Source organism: Lepisma saccharinum, chromosome 4 (assembly GCF_977018435.1).
Source record: "Lepisma saccharinum chromosome 4, izLepSacc3.1, whole genome shotgun sequence".
NCBI lineage: Eukaryota > Metazoa > Arthropoda > Insecta > Zygentoma > Lepismatidae > Lepisma > Lepisma saccharinum.
Window position 1 is genome coordinate 101,222,125 of NC_139232.1, and position 17,469 is coordinate 101,239,593.

General features: G+C 37.3%; 1 protein-coding gene across 3 annotated transcripts in view; it reads right to left on the bottom strand.

Annotated features, from left to right (window-relative positions):
• The window catches only part of LOC145986676 (putative fatty acyl-CoA reductase CG5065), a 131,904-nt gene that overhangs the window by 3,754 nt on the left and 110,681 nt on the right, over positions 1 to 17,469 (bottom strand). For all 3 annotated transcript variants that reach the window (XM_083120972.1, XM_083120973.1, XM_083120974.1), the window contains exons 5-8: positions 14,522 to 14,631; positions 11,665 to 11,857; positions 7,560 to 7,796; positions 3,236 to 3,493 (exon numbers count right to left, since the gene is read on the bottom strand). In XM_083120972.1, coding sequence (XP_082977098.1) covers positions 3,236 to 3,493; positions 7,560 to 7,796; positions 11,665 to 11,857; positions 14,522 to 14,631 — 798 coding nt within the window. The remainder of the gene's footprint in view (positions 1 to 3,235; positions 3,494 to 7,559; positions 7,797 to 11,664; positions 11,858 to 14,521; positions 14,632 to 17,469) is intronic.

Here is a 17,469-nt window from a genome sequence, read left to right on the forward strand (position 1 = left end):
AAGTAAAGTTAATTTATTTTTAAGTGAAAAGAGATACAAAAGCAATTCTGGTGGGAAAGAAGAAAGGAAGGTTGTAAATTTACCTGGGCAATTACAAATGTTGGATATGAGTACCCTGGGTAACACCGCATATGTCAAAATGATAATCCATTTCTTGCCAGACGCATTCCAACATATCCTCGGTTATCAGCTCTACTGTATGAGAGATGCGCTGCTTTAAATTATCCAGGTCCTGTGGTAATGGAGGAACGTACACAGTGTCTTTCACAAACCCCCATAAAAAGAAGTCGCATGGAGTAAGATCTGGAGATCGTGGAGGCCAAGTATGCTTGCTCAACCTTTGTTGTTGCCATTTTAGCTATCAACAACAAATAGCGCCTCTAGCGGATTTTACGTCAACTACAACCACAGGCTATAAATTTACAACCTTCCTTTCTTGTTTCCCACCAGAAACATCTCTTTTCACTTAAAAATAAATTAACCTTACTTTTGTGCCATTCTTCTTTAATAACGTTGTATTTAAGATTGTTAGTATTACACAAAATATGATCGAAATGCAAAAATCTTTTATTTCTGAACACACTGCAGTGAGCACAACCAAATTATGAAATCGTGGTTTATTTAACTTTCTAAACCTTTGATTCTACAAGCGTTCGGAGATTTTTTTAAAAAAAATTGTATTGAGGTGTGAAATCGATGGACATAGGACCATGAGCAGCCATCTCTGCCCATCTTTGACGCCTTCCCTGCTTTCGGTCAACATTCATAATCTTCCTCCAATATGTGCCTTGGCTGTCTCTTTGTAAGAACGTTTCAAGTTGTTTTCACAAAGTCACGAATCATACATTCGTCACGTCAATTACTGTAGACGTATATTATTGCTGTGACAGATTGCAGTGGCACGTTAAATTTAACGCTCCTTAATAATGAAGCCATTGCATGACAATTGTTTAGTAAATTTAACTCCCAAAACGTACTTTCGCATGATATTTACTAACATAAAATGCCACCATCCTTCAGCGATATCAAGATGTTGATTCGAGTATTTTCCACGTTTCGTAACCTACGGTCATTAAATTTTATGCTACAAAAACAATGTCCGAACTTCTTACGTGTTCATAGTGCCACTACTAGTAAACATTTTATTTAATTCCCACTTGTTCAATTTGTATGTTAAAATGGTCGATAAAAGATTTGCACTTAACATTCTAGTACAAAATGCTGCGAAATTCTTGTAATTGCAACCGTCATCAGCTATTTAACGGCCAATATACGATAAATGGTATATATATACCATATAAGGATGGTACAGTCACGGACACTTCTGGGTTATAACAATTCCATTAACTTTCAATGGAATCGTTACAACCCAGAAGTGTCCATGACCGTACAAGGATGAAAAAATTGCTTCATAACAACGGACATTCGTCGTCGCCTTGTAATCAAGGGGTCCCGGGTTCGGTACCCGGTGGAGGCACATAGTGATTCGGATCCCATTCTAAACTGTAGGTCCAGTCACGATTAACCTTTCTGAGCATAAAGTGGACTTAAAACATAAACTCAAACTAAAACAACGGACATTCAATAAAGGACACGAGCCTTGAAAACTGTACTACGCGGTCAATATAATACTTCCAAGAAACGGTCGATATAATACTTCCAAGAAACGGTCGATATAATACTTCCAAGAAACGGACAGGATGAGAGAAGACAATGGAAAATTCACGAAATTCAGAGGTAACATTCTTGCAATAATGGGATATCTATTGTCGCGCACACATAGCACTCGAAATGCATAAAAAGAAACACGATGCACTTTTTGGCGCATTAACGGCGCGGGTAAACGTGTAATTTTGATTTACTTATTTGAAATTATCATATCTGATCTCAATTGATTCATATTTAGTGATTCACGTGGAACAGCAGCCCAAGAAAGCAACATTTGATTTGGTGGCTGCCAGGCATATTTACGCACTTATCGAGCTCCAGTTGTACCCAATTGTTGCAATTCCTTATTTTAAAAAGAAAACGATTAACTTTGAAAAAAAAAATCGAAATAATCAGTGTCTACGAGAGCCGGTAAAAGACTGGGATCATTATTATCTTTCTCAACAAACCATCAGGGCACCTAAGATTCTAGTTCATTGGCCCTTGTTATATAGTTGGACGACCTTCATTGATAACCCTTGGGAAATTCCGTTCTTCAAGTTGCTTCCAACAGCTCAATGAGTGGACTGAACTGCTGATTGACTCTGACTTCCTCATTCGTTAAATATTGACTCATTGGGTGTTTGCTGCCGTTGCAGTAGACAAACTTAACGGTTATGTGAATCAAGAAACAGACATTTCTGTGTCGAGATAGTTGCCTTTTTCTACATGGTCATTTTAGTCGACATTTACTCCCTCGAGCCAACTGAAACGATCGGAGTAGATGCAATGGATGACAATACAGATATAGCAGATTCGAGACCAGGATCTTCTGCTATGTTTACAATTGTCTAATTTATTTTACAAATTATATTTCCTGTAGAAGACAACAATACTCTCTTCAACAATCACCATGACTTGTTATACGCGTATCTCGAAAACCGTTAAACTGATAAATTGTATATCTAAGGTTCTGAAATAACTGTTTATATATAACTGTTCATTAACTTTAAACAAATCCATGAATGTACACATCGCCTTGTAATCAAGGGGTCCCGGGCTTGATACTAGGTGGAGGAACATAATGGTTCGGATCGCACCTTAAACTGTAGGTTTAGCACAGGGTTACAGGGTTCTCGGGTTCGAATCCAGGCCTGTGCATGGTTGTTCTATAAGTGTACCTTCATAAATTTCATTAAATCATTCCTCACCCTCGTGATTAACCAAAAGTTAAAGAAAAGCGAAGTAAAATAAATGAAATAAATAAATCGATCAAGTTAAACTGTAGGTCAACTCCCGATTAAACTATTTGTGCATAAAGTAGACTTAAAACAAAAACTCATGCATGTACACATTTACCTACACAAGACATTCGTTTACAGAATGAGGCCCCCTCCCGATGGTGTGGGGGTAACGTCGTCGCCGAAATTCGATATCCACTTTTAATTGAAGGTTCAGTACCAATTGGCCTATCTGACCATAAAGTGGACTTAAAACTCAAGTCAACGTTATAGAATGACATTTGCTGATATAGATACCCAATCAACATGAACTGTAACAGAATGTTTTGAGAAAAGTAAATACTTACAGCGTGTTTTTTCTTCTGGCTGCTGGGATGTTGGAAGGATCTTCCTTGAGAAGATAAAACCTCAGCCCAAGCATGTAGGACTTCATGTAGTTCGGCCACGACAGCTCTTTCACGTCGAATCTGAAGATCTTCCTATCTTCAGCTGACATTTTGTCCACCAGCTGAGTAATATTTTTGTTGGAGAAATTCCACTGACGAGTCGCAAAGTACGACGCCAAATCAGCGAAGGTGTCGATTTTGCTGTACAGTTTAAGCATTCTGAAAATATGGGAAAGTTAATTCAGATTCAAGTTAAATTCTTCAATGGTTACAATAATACACAACATGCGGCATGTTATCACACAGATCCCACATATACTCATAAATACTGCAAAGGATTATGTATGAGTTTGCCATTCTATGCTTTGTCGCCTATGTTCCAATCTCAGAATTATTATGTACCTGTTCCATTCATTATGTGTTCTGGTCAACATAATTAGATCAGTGCAACCATCCACAATCATCAATTCTTCCCACAAACACAGAAACTCATTAAGTTTCTTCACTTCTTCGCTATTAGTCAAAAGTGGCAGAAAAGTTAAGTAAAATAAACCACATCAATCAATCAATCATTCAGTTTCTGCGTAAGATTTGTTTGTGTATTTTATCTGTACAAACTATACAATTATTTTAAATTGAGGTCTTAAATTCCATATTATTTGAATATTTTATTCATTGTCACGAATATTTCATCACCCTAATGGTTTTATTTACAGAGGTTTCACCATTTAACTTGATGAAGATGAAACGTTGAAGTTAACAACACTTTTGTTAGTTTAATTTGTAATTGCATTGAGCTATAAAATGCGACAAGTTCCATATTGAAGGAATTTGAACTTGTAAATTCTAAACCACAATTATTCCTCTCATCAATGTCATCTGCTTATTAGTACAACATACAATACAAAATCCATTCCATACATGTAGTATACATTCGACAATATTTTAAAAATTAACACATAGAGCATCATGTTTTATAGAATAATATTAACTTCATTCAATAACTTTTACGTATATATGTATTATATTATTACTGTGAGGCAGCAGGTTTCAATAAAAAGGCCCGCATTATTATGCGAATTTATCGAAGCGGAAGTAACAGTTTTCTAATACACCATAAAACAAACTACTACAGGGAGGTTATTTCAGTCGTTCACCGTCAGACCGTCGGCCGCTGAGCGCCTCCTTCATGCAACAGTTCCCGGCAAATTGACTTACAGGAAGTCCGTAACAGAAACCGCTTGCTTTGTAATGTTTCCACTTTTCACAATTACAGTTACAATTACAATTGAAATAAGCACGTACCTTGTCGCAAGGATGCTGGAAAAGGTGTATTCCCAAATACAAATATTCCTGGCACCTTATTTCTGACATCTAATCTTGGATTAGACATCGCTATTTTATCCTCAGTTTGACAGAAATGGAAGAGAGCATCCCGGCAAATAAAGCAAACCGAAAGCGTAAAATGATATTTAAAAGTAATAATAATGATGATCACTAACCTCCTGTGTTATAAGAGATGTTTCAACAGCAATACAACACGTTTCTTAGGTTCAAGAGATCCTGTCTCTCGTAATTGCCTGACCACTTTTCTGCAAGAATTCGTTTTCACGTAATTATCGTACATAAAAACTCTTTGTTCAAGACTATATTTGTTTAGCGGCATAACTAATGAATGAATAACAATTAACACACAATAAAGCACTAGCACTGAATAAATGAATAAAACAGTATAAAAAACACGCGTACTGATAAACGCAAACAGAAGTGTGCATGAGGGTACGGTACACTCACTACGTCTGGTAGCCGACAGTGTTGCTAACCATTTTTCGGCAATGTCCCTACAACTGACCAAATGTCCCTACGCCAAGTAAAGCGACTAAAAAAAAACCACCTCATGAGCATGCAAAACAGAAGATAAAATATACACATTTACTTACCAAATCTTTCTGCTCGGTGCTTCCACAATTAATGAAGGAGCGAATTTACAATACAGGACCCCTCCCTGATTTTTGTAATATTTCGCATACTCACTAATTGAGGCCTCCTAATCACGAATTTGAAGTTAAAATTTGGGGGTCACGTGTAGAAATTGCAAAATAAGTGAAATTGAGTGGTCCGCGATCGGCACGATTGCTCATTGTTTACTGGAAGATTTTGTGTTTCCAATACTTAAAAACTAAATATACATTCCTGATATTACTACGACCCCAAATTTTAACTATGTTTGCCTATCCTATCCTAACCTAACCTTACCTGAATGGTTCGTGGGGCTATTCGTCAAACGTTTGTGGGGCTACCTGTGCATGGTTTTTCGACCCCAAATTTTTAACTATGTTTGCCTTGCCTAACCTAACTTAACCTAAACTTACCGAGAATGGTCAGTGGGGCTATACGTGAATAGTTTTGGGTTAATTGTGATTACGAACCGATAAAAAAAATCTTATTTTCGTAGCACTTTAACGGCAAACGTTCATCATCGAAGATGCCATTTTCGTATTCTGAACTTTTACGATCGATGCACTATTACCAAACTTACCTGTAATCAAATCAGTCCACACTCCACATGTTCTTCTACATCGTGATTGTCGCTGTCACATGTAAGCACCTTCTTTCGGCAATATACCGAAATCCATAAGTTTATTAATTAGCCCACGGCCATCCTCCTGCACACTCCACCTAACAATCTGTACAACATTAACAACATTTTTACTGTTCTCTTCCGCCATTCTTACACGATCCATGCTCTCCAAGTATGAAATCAACAGTGTGGCAACGCTGTAGACATCGTAACTAATTGCGAACGTCGTCAATTGTTCATATCAACAAATATGGCTACCATACTTGTATACTGAGAATCATTGCGAGAATGAAAAAGCTTATTTTACAACTTATACACGTTAATGACCCAATTTTTTTTACCTCACCCCAACATGTTAACTTGAGATAAATCATCACGACTAATTATTTCGTGAGTATAAGACGTAGCATAGAAATTACAGAATGGTCCGGTATTGTAAATTCTTGCCTTAATGAATAATAAGAGTGTGCGGGACAGAATTTTTTGGGTCGGGACGAAAAAATTTGCTTTTCACTTAAAGTGATTGTTTTGGCATTTCTAGAATAAAAACTTACAATTTCCGATAAGTTACAGAAACTTACAATGCAGAAAACGTCGAAAATTAACGACTTCTTAAAGTGACCATTCGGTAGCTATTTCCCGACTGTTTGGGATCCCGAAAAGTCGGGAAGTCATTTCCCGAAGTCGGTATCGGGACGGGAATTTTTTTTCCCGATCCCGGTCCTGACTTTTCGGGATCCCGCACACCCCTAATGAATAACGTTGAGTCGTTTACTGTTGATTATGTTATTTGAAGTCATACATGCTGCTGCTGCCAAGAGAGTGATGTTGGTTGGTGATGCTGTATTTCCTTCAGTCTTAAACAATTCTGGTCCCATTTTATTTATCTTTTTATTTGTTTTTGTATCACTTAACATTGAAAATATTCTTTCCGTTTCCGCGTTAGAATGTGGCAATGTTAGCACTATTTTCGCGAGAGTGAAAATGTTTTCAAAAAATAACTTGCCTTGAAAGTTCTTGGTAACCGATAACATGTTTCAAAATTCTGATGGAGATTTGTTGGTTAGTTCTTTTTTCTCCTCCTCGCTAAAGTATCCAGATAAACTAATCCATTCATTCCAAACCGAGCACGAAGAAAGTGCAACTGACTGGCGAGTAAGCTTTGCACAATAAAATGTTGTTTTCCAAGATTGAAAAAAGTCCCTACGTTTTCCCTTATTTGGTAAAATCTGTCCCTACGCGGGCGAAATATAGTGAAAGTCCCTATGCGTAGGGACATGTCCCTACGGTTGGCATCACTGGCGACAGGTGTCGCGTTTGTTCAGTATGAAGCGCCTTCTCGCGGCTGACAACTCCCCCGACCCCCGATAAGCTGCCGGCGCTGTCGCGACAACTGAGGATAAAGTAGCGATGTCTAATCTAGGATTAGATGTCAGAAATAAGGTGCCAGAAATATTTGTATTTGGGAGGACACCTTTTCCAGCATCCTTGCGACAAGGTACGTGCTTATTTCAATTGTAATTGTAACTGTAATTGTGAAAAGTGGAAACATTACAAAGCAAGCGGTTTCTGTTACGGACTTCCTATAAGTCAATTTGCCGGGAACTGTTGCATGAAGGAGGCGCTCGACGGCCGACGGTCTGACGGTGAACGACTGAAATAACCTCCCTGTATAACTCTAGAATAGCAATTGAAGTAATTAACCTTCTTTTCTTTCCAGCCAACAGTGCAACGAAATCTATAAGAAGAGCAGGCAACGTGTGAAGAAGCAGTGTGAGCAAGTTGTGAATCTTCTTGTCGCTGCAGAGGATTAGACAATAATACCAGATGGCCTTCATCGGAGGGTTTGAGTGCCCTGTCATTTCGCAGTGCTTTGTATACGACTTCCATGTGATGGGATTTTGTGGACTGGAGACAAAATTGTACACAGTAGTCTTCTTCCTGCAAAAGAATATGCAATTTTATTACTCTTGTGCACCTGATGCATAAACATCGAATTGTATTGTATGCATAATGGCGATGATAATTTTAGGTTGAATTAATTCATAAATTAAAATATCTGAAATGTACACTCGTGGAGTTAAAAGTCGTTACAAAATATAGATGGGAAGTACAAAAACATGTAATTGTTTCCTCCATTTTATAGATACATTGTGTAGGATATCTGTTTCTAGCACTGTAACGTATACCATTGAATAATAATAATTGTCTTTATTGAAAAGTCGTGTTTTGGCTTTTTGGCCGTTCTTGCAAGCAAACCATGTCAGAGAAAGAGAGAGAGAGAGAGAGGATAAGATACAACAGAATCGTATCGCAATGTTAAAACTGCGATACGGAATAACAATACAATAATGGACAATACACAATAAAAGTGTAAAGTAAAAGTGTTCCCCTGTGCATAGCACCACGCCATGAAGGCGTATAGGGGGTGTGGGGGTAACGCCCGACACTTTCTTGATCCGGTCGTGAGTGGGGGTGATGTGATCAGCATCACGCCCCTGACCGCCTTTACCCCCCAGGGTTTCCCCCAGGTACCCATGTTATTCGACGCTGAGTAGGCGCCGGGGCCGCTTCCACCGTTAGAAAAGTTCCCGGATTTGAACCGGCCGGGGATCGAACCCGGGACCTTTAGCATGGTAGTCAGACGCGTTACCGACATACAAATACAAACATGAATAATGAAATAATGCGCAATTTATCGCGTTACTACAGTGTTCATTTCATGAATGTTTCATTTAATTATAAAACTATAAGTTCGTAAAATATATAGTATAAGTTACATACAACATGAATAATATCAACGTTATTTTATAGCAGAGTAAGGAAATTGCAATTTGAATCTACACGTGAAGTAGTATACAACAATAGATCATTATAAAAATGAAAGTGAAATAATCAATCGTAGTAAGAGGTTTCTTGACCTTCTCCCTTCGCACAGGAGGTGTACCGTATAGAAATCTAGGAGAGCCTGCATTTTTCTCTTATTCGTATGTTACATATAATAATGATGATATAATAGTAAACAAAAAATACTAATTTTCATCCCGCTGCAGTCTCAATAGATATTCTTTGTGGGCTTGTTTTATCTAATTTAGTCTGTTAGCAACATTGGATTTATTATTTCTTGTATTGTTATTAACTTCATACTGCAGAGAAAATATTAACATTATGAGACAATTTATAGTGTTGAGCAGAAGCCTCTATGCTCATCAGTCCAAATAGCTGATGACGTCCAAAAGAATGTGCCACTATACAAAACCATGTCAAATTACAAATCACGTTTCACTGATAAACTCGAGTATGCACAATTTTAATTTGGAAAAGCTCGCTGCAATATTGTTAGTAGTGCGATTTCCATAATAATAATAATAATAAACTGGAACAACGTGATGCAGTTAGCAGTCTACGTGTTTTAAGCTTGAGAAACGTGATGGCAGAAAGTGGCACGTAGATACGCCATTTGAACGTTTGAAGAAAATTAACAACAGTGATATTCGTTCTGGTGAAATTAACGAGAGTGTATTTTGCGGTCTACTGCTCCTTGTTAACGAACAAACCGTGAAATTTGCAGACATTTGCCTCGATATAGAGAGACGAGAAAAGATAATTTAATATCTTTTCTGAACGATCGTCCCGTCGTGTCCCAGAAGTATAGCTTCATCTAATTATTCTTAGCCATTTCGCAGTCTTCTTTAAGTCCATTGTGAAAATTACAGGTGGTGCTAAAAGAGGAAAATAATGCTGCACTCTCCCCATTATACTGCACTGTATATTAGAGCAAGGGCGCCGACTTTTCAAAATTATTTGGGGGTGGGGGGCTCTGAGCACTGAAATAAATTAATGAATGACTCACTCTCTCCCTTTTTTAAGTTTTGGCCTCAGTGTTCGGAATCTCATAAAAGCCCATGAATTCCTCAAAAATATCAAAATTTTTATTCACAGTTTCAAATGCAGAATATTAATTGTCCACGGATGGACATGTCATAAGTTTCGTCAACCATAATAGCAAAATATTCCCGACTTTTATTATCTGCTACCACGGAGGGCAAAACAGATCTGCCTAATATATCAATGATCTCGTTCTGAATGTCATGTTAGAGCCATTTGTAGCCCAAAAATCCCATCCACTACCCTAGTTCATGCACATCGTTTTTTGAAACTCTTTTTAGTAAAAATTTTAACAATACTCATAATTACATGCTTAGTATATAGTAATAAGTCATATGTTTTGCTGTCTCTGGTCATAGCTCCCCCAAAGTTGATGGTTTAGCGGTCTCAGCCCCCCAAATTGATGGTCTAGAACATTTCAAATGTGTATTTAAAGTTAAGTTCATGTGGCACAATTCAGAGTAAACTTTATAAGAGAAGCAAAATAATACAATAGATCCTCTAAAGCAGAATTATTTGGGGGCTCTGCTCCACATCTTTAACATTGGGGGGGGGGGGTTCGAGACCCCCAAGCCCCATGGAGTCGGCGCCTATGTTAGAGGAAATCTTAGAGTAAGAGACTGGAGCTGAGTTGTCAATACTGTTTTGACCAGACTAAAATATGGGAAACCGAAAGTTTCAACACACTAATTTGTACAGCATTTTCAAGATAAGTGTAAATTTAAACCTTATTCCGAATTTGTTGCAAATTTATTCCTCATCCATAATTGTAGGAGAGAAAAGATAAACAATAAGACTGTCAGGGACACATACACACAAGGTTGTGTATAGAGAGCAAGAATAAGACATTAGGACACATGAAGAGGATCGAGAAAGATGGAATATCAAGTAAGAGAAATAGATGAAGACCTTTGATATTATAGAAGGAAATAGAGAACGAAATAGAGAAGGAAGAAAAGTGGAGCTGTCCGACATCCATACCGACTCGATAGTAGGATGCAAATGGCGGAAGAAGAAGACAACGACGCAGCTGATGATGGCGATTTTGTTAGTAATGATGTGGAAAAACTTTTGCTAGGAGAGGTTATACCTGTCCAAGTCATGTTAATTTCCTACTGACCAAAGAATCTTCCTTTATTTGATTCTCAAATTCCTTACCTTCATAATGTGTTGTGTTTGTCATGTGCAGGTCTCTTTACAACTTTTTTGACACTGTTTATTCCCTACAATGTGCGAAATTATGTTTAAGTAGCAGTAGGGCAACTTGAGCCGATAGTTCGTGAACTGAATTTCAGGCTGATTTCTTATGACAGTTGTGTTGATGTTCCGGTTCCTTTGTTGTACAGTGAGTTCCATGAGCATTGCCGTGCAAATTGTCCATCAGCATGTTCGTGCTCTTTATTTGACCCAATAAGAGCTTCAAGAATTAAAAGAAAACTCAAAACAAGCTGTTGACAGCTTCTGTACCAACATACATAAAAATCAATCGCTTAAAAACAACACAGGATGTAAGAGAAAAATTAATGAAAATAGTCATGGACAATTTGCACGGTAATACTCATGGATCCCAGTGTACGTTTTTATTTAAAATTGGACATGAAAGCTGAACGTGTTGTCTTATCTTTCTTTACTTAGATAAATCTCTCGAATTAAAATTTCTGTTCGGTACAAAACGTGGTATTTGTTATCAGATTTAAAGAATTTCACAAACAACTCAAAATTTATGACTACATTTACACTGCATTATCATTATGTCAAGGAAATTAGTTGACAGTAATAATTTTATTAATGTTTGATGCAAGTGGGCTTCCAGGACAATGATCCAAACTTTATGATTCAACGTAACTTTGTAAATCTATAAAACAAGAACGACGAATACAAGCATAATAACAATAATGGCAACGTTGGAAACAATATTTACCCGTTGTTAGCCCCATCCCAGGCAGCCGCTATTATGGCATGTCCTGCCATGTCCACGGGCACCATGTCAACAACCTTGTCCTTACAGCAGTTGAAAGTTCGTATGAGCCCCACAGCACTGCCAACCGTCACCCCAGCTGGTCCGTTTAGGTTATCAATCCACCCGGACACAGGTTCCTGCCACGAACTCACCACTGAAAATATACATATGGAGATAAGCCGAAGTTAATTTAGCATTATCCACAAGGTACCGTACACCTACGAGACGTTGAGCAGGTAGTTTGATAGTTTGAGTCAAATTATCCTTCATCTTGTTCTTTAACTGTTTTACACCAGTGATTTTCAACCAGGGTACATTGTGGGCTCCAAAGAAATGCGAATTAAGTTGCGAATATTATTTTCGTTAACGCAACAGTTGCTATTAGTGAGTTTAATGAAGTTTAACAAACTTGCCACTTACCTGATTACATCTGAAATGTGCATTTTTGTTTGGAATATAATCATTGGGACACTCCTACAGCTTCAGAAATAGGTTATTTCAAAAGTTCACAAGTAACTTTGTGAGGTGTACATCGCTCAAGAAGGTTGAGAAACACTGTGGTGCAGAGTTCAAGTATTGAAGTACTAAAGGGTATAGTCTTCACATAATAATTAAATTTGTGGAGACAAATAAAAAAAAAAAGAAAAAAGTAAAGTGTTCCCCTGTGCATAGCACCACGCCATGAAGGCGTATAGGGGGTGTGGGGGTAACGCCCCACACTTTCTTGATCCGGTCGTGAGTGGGGGTGATGTGATCAGCATCACGCCCCTGACCGCCTTTACCCCCCAGGGTTTCCCCCAGGTACCCATGTTATTCGACGCTGGGTAGGCGCCGGGGCCGCTTCCACCGTTAGAAAAGTTCCCGGATTTGAACCGGCCGGGGATCGAACCCGGGACCTTTAGCATAGTAGTCAGACGCGTTACCGACTGAGCCACCGCGGAGACAAATAGGATGCAAATTAAAGTGGGTGAAAGTAGCGATGGGTAATTGCTAATTATAATGTTTGTGGGTCGTCGTACTTATTTATGGCTTCGTATATCTATCAAATCTTCTTTTTCTTGCTATCAAGACTTAACTACTTACATTGAGGACAGAAAAAGTACCACATTCTGCACAGAATCGAAGACATCCATATCGAAGAGCGGAAAAAATATTTGTTCTGTTGGAAAACAAAGTTCAACTTACAAATTACATGTCAGTTCTTGATATACTGCTACAGCAGAATACAACGTGCTTTATATTCTTTCCTTCACCTTTGTAAAAACTGAAATACCTTATCTACGTCGAAAGCAGAACATCGAGACACCAGGGTAGTAAAGTTCAAAAATCAATAAATGATATAAACATCAGCATATTTCTTCAGCATATACACTATTAATCTTGCACACTCGGAAGCAAGGCGCAGATATTCCTTGCAAATTATAGTCTCATTATCTTCTATCGACAATTCGATATTCTGGTCAATATTTAAATGGAACACAATTTGCTTGTATCACAGAGGAACATCTCATTTGTGCTGCATATCCAAGGCATATGCTTGTCACGAATTCTGTAGGCGTATATATCTTATGTCTAATTATCAAAATTGTGCTTATACAACAGTCTGATGAGATCAACACAATTTTCCTCAACAGTTATTAGCATCTTGAATAAGCTGGAACTATCATTAATATCAACTCGGGATGGCTTTAAAATCGCTGTTCCATCTTCAAGAATACTTTCTTGAACGTTTTAATAGTTTGGTTTGTACTTGGTTTGAGAGATACACTTCACATAAAGCACACGTTGTAAGCACGTAGTCTGTTCTAACTACTCTCTAAGATAACATTCCTATCACCAGATAACTTTTGATGAAACATTAATTTATTTACATTTTGTAGAAAAGAGAATTGAATTGCAATTAGATAAAAACACATTATCTAGTTCCAACACCAAATTTAGCCATTCACTTAATACAAATATTATAAGTCTGACTTCATCCCTTTCCATCGAATTTTTGATATTTGATTCAATATGAATTTATCAAATAGCATTCAACGTTTCGAGCGCGTACATTCCCTGATGATTCTCTCCAAACGTTGGACGCTAATGTAGAATTAACCTGGCTGGTAACCTGAGAACACTTGTTCGAATCATGTCATGTCGCCAGGAAAGCTACGATTCCTACAATGGATTAATATCTCGATGAATTCACGAATAATAAGTCGTGTGGCCTTCAGCCATTGTCTGTTGAACGAGCTTAAGTATGTTTGTAAACAAACAAACCAAAAAGAGGAACCTGTAACTTTAGTATTGGTTGAAAAGTGAAGAAGATCTTTTTTCCGGTGGTACCACATGAAGTGTATTTTATAGTTTAATGTAAAATTGGTGCCTCGATGTTATGCGAATAAATATATGTACCTTTTCAGGAATCCAAACACCAGGTTGCTCCTCAGCATATAGATTAGAATTTGCAATGAAATCTTACCTTTGATGCGATCTTCGTGACTGTTTTGTAGGAAATTACGCATGCGTTTATAAGTTAGCAACGTTCCACATCTTAAGTATCGTCTGATTATGTTGTTTCTAGAAGCTTAAAACATTCATTTAAACAAAGAATAATTTGCAGGTTGTGCAATGAACATAAATATAAAGAGGCAAAAATTTGATACGAGTAAATTGAATTTGGCAGGTATAGAAGGTTAGAAAAGCTAATCACAAAATTGTGCAAGGGCAAAAAATGAGCATTTACTTTGAACTCTTGCACGATTTCAGAGGTATCAAGACAAATGAAGTGAAAAGAGATTCCACAGCTATGGAGTATTAATAATAACTTTACCTATTGAGGGTCTGACGATAGACACTGGGAACTTGGAGCTACAGTCATCCACAAGACGTTCTGCCAACGCTTTACTGAATGCGTAAGAATTTGGCCATTCTCCCATTACCCTGTAATATAGTTAAAAATATAATACAATAAACAGATTTTTAATTTTCATCGAAGTGACCTGAAAACAAGAATACAGTATAAAATTAATGGTTACATTGATTCCTCAGTGTAATTCAGAATAGGAATATTTATAGGCATTCTCTAAATAGCTTTGGCGGATGAATGCTTTTGTTAACCGTGCTTTACATTCACATTGTGGACAAACAAAAGAAGAGTTGGTGTAAACAGTGTTGTCCCCATTATAACCCTTAGAGAATTATCCAACACAGAATTGTAAAAAATCTTCGCTTCATATCTAAATTATTATCTGACTCGCTTTGTATTCCTCATTGTTAGCAAAAATACAAAATTGATTTCTAGGGATATTATTTTTTTATTTTAAAAATTGCTAGGTCACCCCACTTTGACCACTAACATGAAATATTAAAATTTTGCTGGATCTACTGAACTACCAGTAACATGTCTGGCGGAATTCACAACTTCCGTCATTACCCTATACATTGCAGTTATGATTTGATTTCACTGAAATGCATTTGATTTGTATTAGGTTAGGAAAATATGTGCAATTTTTCTTTATATCTTCGTGATTTTTTTTTGGTGTGATTGATTGATTTTGTTTATTTTACTTCGCGTTTTGTGCCTCTTGGCTAATTTGCGGGTATGAGTGATGAAATGATGAAATTGATTCACATACAACCAAGCCCGAGCGGGATTCGAACCCGGGACACTTGGCGTCGCAGCGCGATGGGCTAACCACTCGGCCACAGGGTTCGGCTTTTTTGGTGTGGAAGTTACGTTGAAAAGCACAAGGAAAAAGACAAAGATGTCTTTGAAATCGACTGCTTGCTTACACAGCTGGTGCGAAGGTTATAACATGTCTCCAAGCATCAATTGGAATGACCATAATAGATGAGTCCAATATATATACATATATAAACATGTAATAAATATCAATACAGAGTCGCAGGGAAGGACTATCGAATGTTTTATTTTCAATAAGGGATAGAGGTCAGGTGAGGAGTATTTATTTCACTGGTCTATTTCTTTTTATGCATGAACACAAATCACCGCGTGAATTGTTTCAATACAAAATGTGTGTTTGGAATTTTAACAAATCTACAAACACTTTCCAGGTGTTTCGATATTCAACATTGTACTCACAGTTTATTAACATTTTGTTGATTGGTTGAATTAGGTTATTTCACGTCGCTTTTCTGCCACTTTTGCCTAATCGCAAAGATGATGATGATACAATAAAATTGATGAAGGGGCACTCACAAAGAATACCCAACGGCAGTGGTCGGGATTCGAATCCGATACCACTGGCGGGGATTTTGTAAGAAATAGCCTCTCGATCAATTTTTTGATAAAAGTATCGGCGAATATAACAATGCCTTAAAGCATATTAGACCCTATATTTACATATCTCCAGCGCTACAACGTCAGGAGTCCCGGTTTCGAATCCTGGCCTGAGCATGCATGTTTGTGACTGTCGGTTCATTAATTTAATAATATCATCACTCATTCGCAGGGGTGCCCACAGGAGAGGATTATGGTGCGCCATCGAGGTTTCTGGGGTGGATTTTTTCCCTTCAAATAATATAAAATTCAACATTTATATATTTTTCCAAACTATATGTGAAAATTTTACACCTTAAATGCACCGTATTTAATCCATTAGATGAAGAAAATACAATGTTTATGGGTATTATCGAAGTGGGGCGAGGGAGGGAGAAATATCCAACTCTTACATATTAGGACTTAATTGACACTTGGGTTTTGGGGGGATTCTGAATTAAACGTTAGGGGGCAGTTTCCAACTCTAGGTCTTACATTATGGCGGGTATTCTAGTTAGAGGGGGATTGAGCATTAAATTGAGGGAGTATTCAATTCTTATGTATTACTACTGTCTTAGACTGTTGCGGAAATTCTGGTGTGGAGACTCAGAATTAATTGTTTGGAGGAGGCAATATCCACTCTTGATATCAATAGTAAATCTAAATTGGCATGGAAATTTTGGTGGTAGGATTGAGTATTAAAGTTAAAGGGGGAGATAGGAAGTTCTTGATAAAGCGTTAAATCTTAGATTGTCAAGGGATTTCTGTAGTGGAGAGAGAGTTCGAACATTTTAAGACTGTATTTACCGATATGGTATCGACTCCGAACGTGCCAAAAGAGAAGCTGGGAAATACGAAATATCTCGAAATCCTAAGAAAGTATTGACCCCCCCCCCCCAAAAAAAAATAATATTCTTGAAAGCCTGCAAAGAAATGGATGTAAAAATGTTCTTGCTCGTTTGGTTACTTAGGTGTGTGTGAAGTTTTATTTTATAGCTGCAATACAAGACATAAACGATATTCTCGATATTCATTAATAACATCACATCTTAAAATATAATGCTTAGTGTTGGTATACTGCTTAATTTGAAGCGGGTGCATCATTTGGAACAAACATATCGAATCCGCATTTCTAACTTCTTTTCACAGGAAAATTTTACTTTAGCAAGTTAAATTTGCACTGAAGATAAAATTCATGTAATTATTGTTATGGGTTACTAAAATAATTATATTTATCCCAAGAAAACTTGGGGACGGGGAGTTCTTTGAAAGAAGAACCGTATTATGTCATCTCCTTAGCTAGGGTTCTGTAATGTCTCGTGAAACAACAATTGAATCGATCGTACGGCTGGAGCATGTTATTTGATTTGCCAAGGTTGAATTTTCTTTCTTTATCTTAAGTTGTGTAACAATTTGTGTTAAATACTCAACTTGTGAGTATAAACCCACTCACAAACACTATTTATATGCATATTTACATAATTTAATTTACTACATTT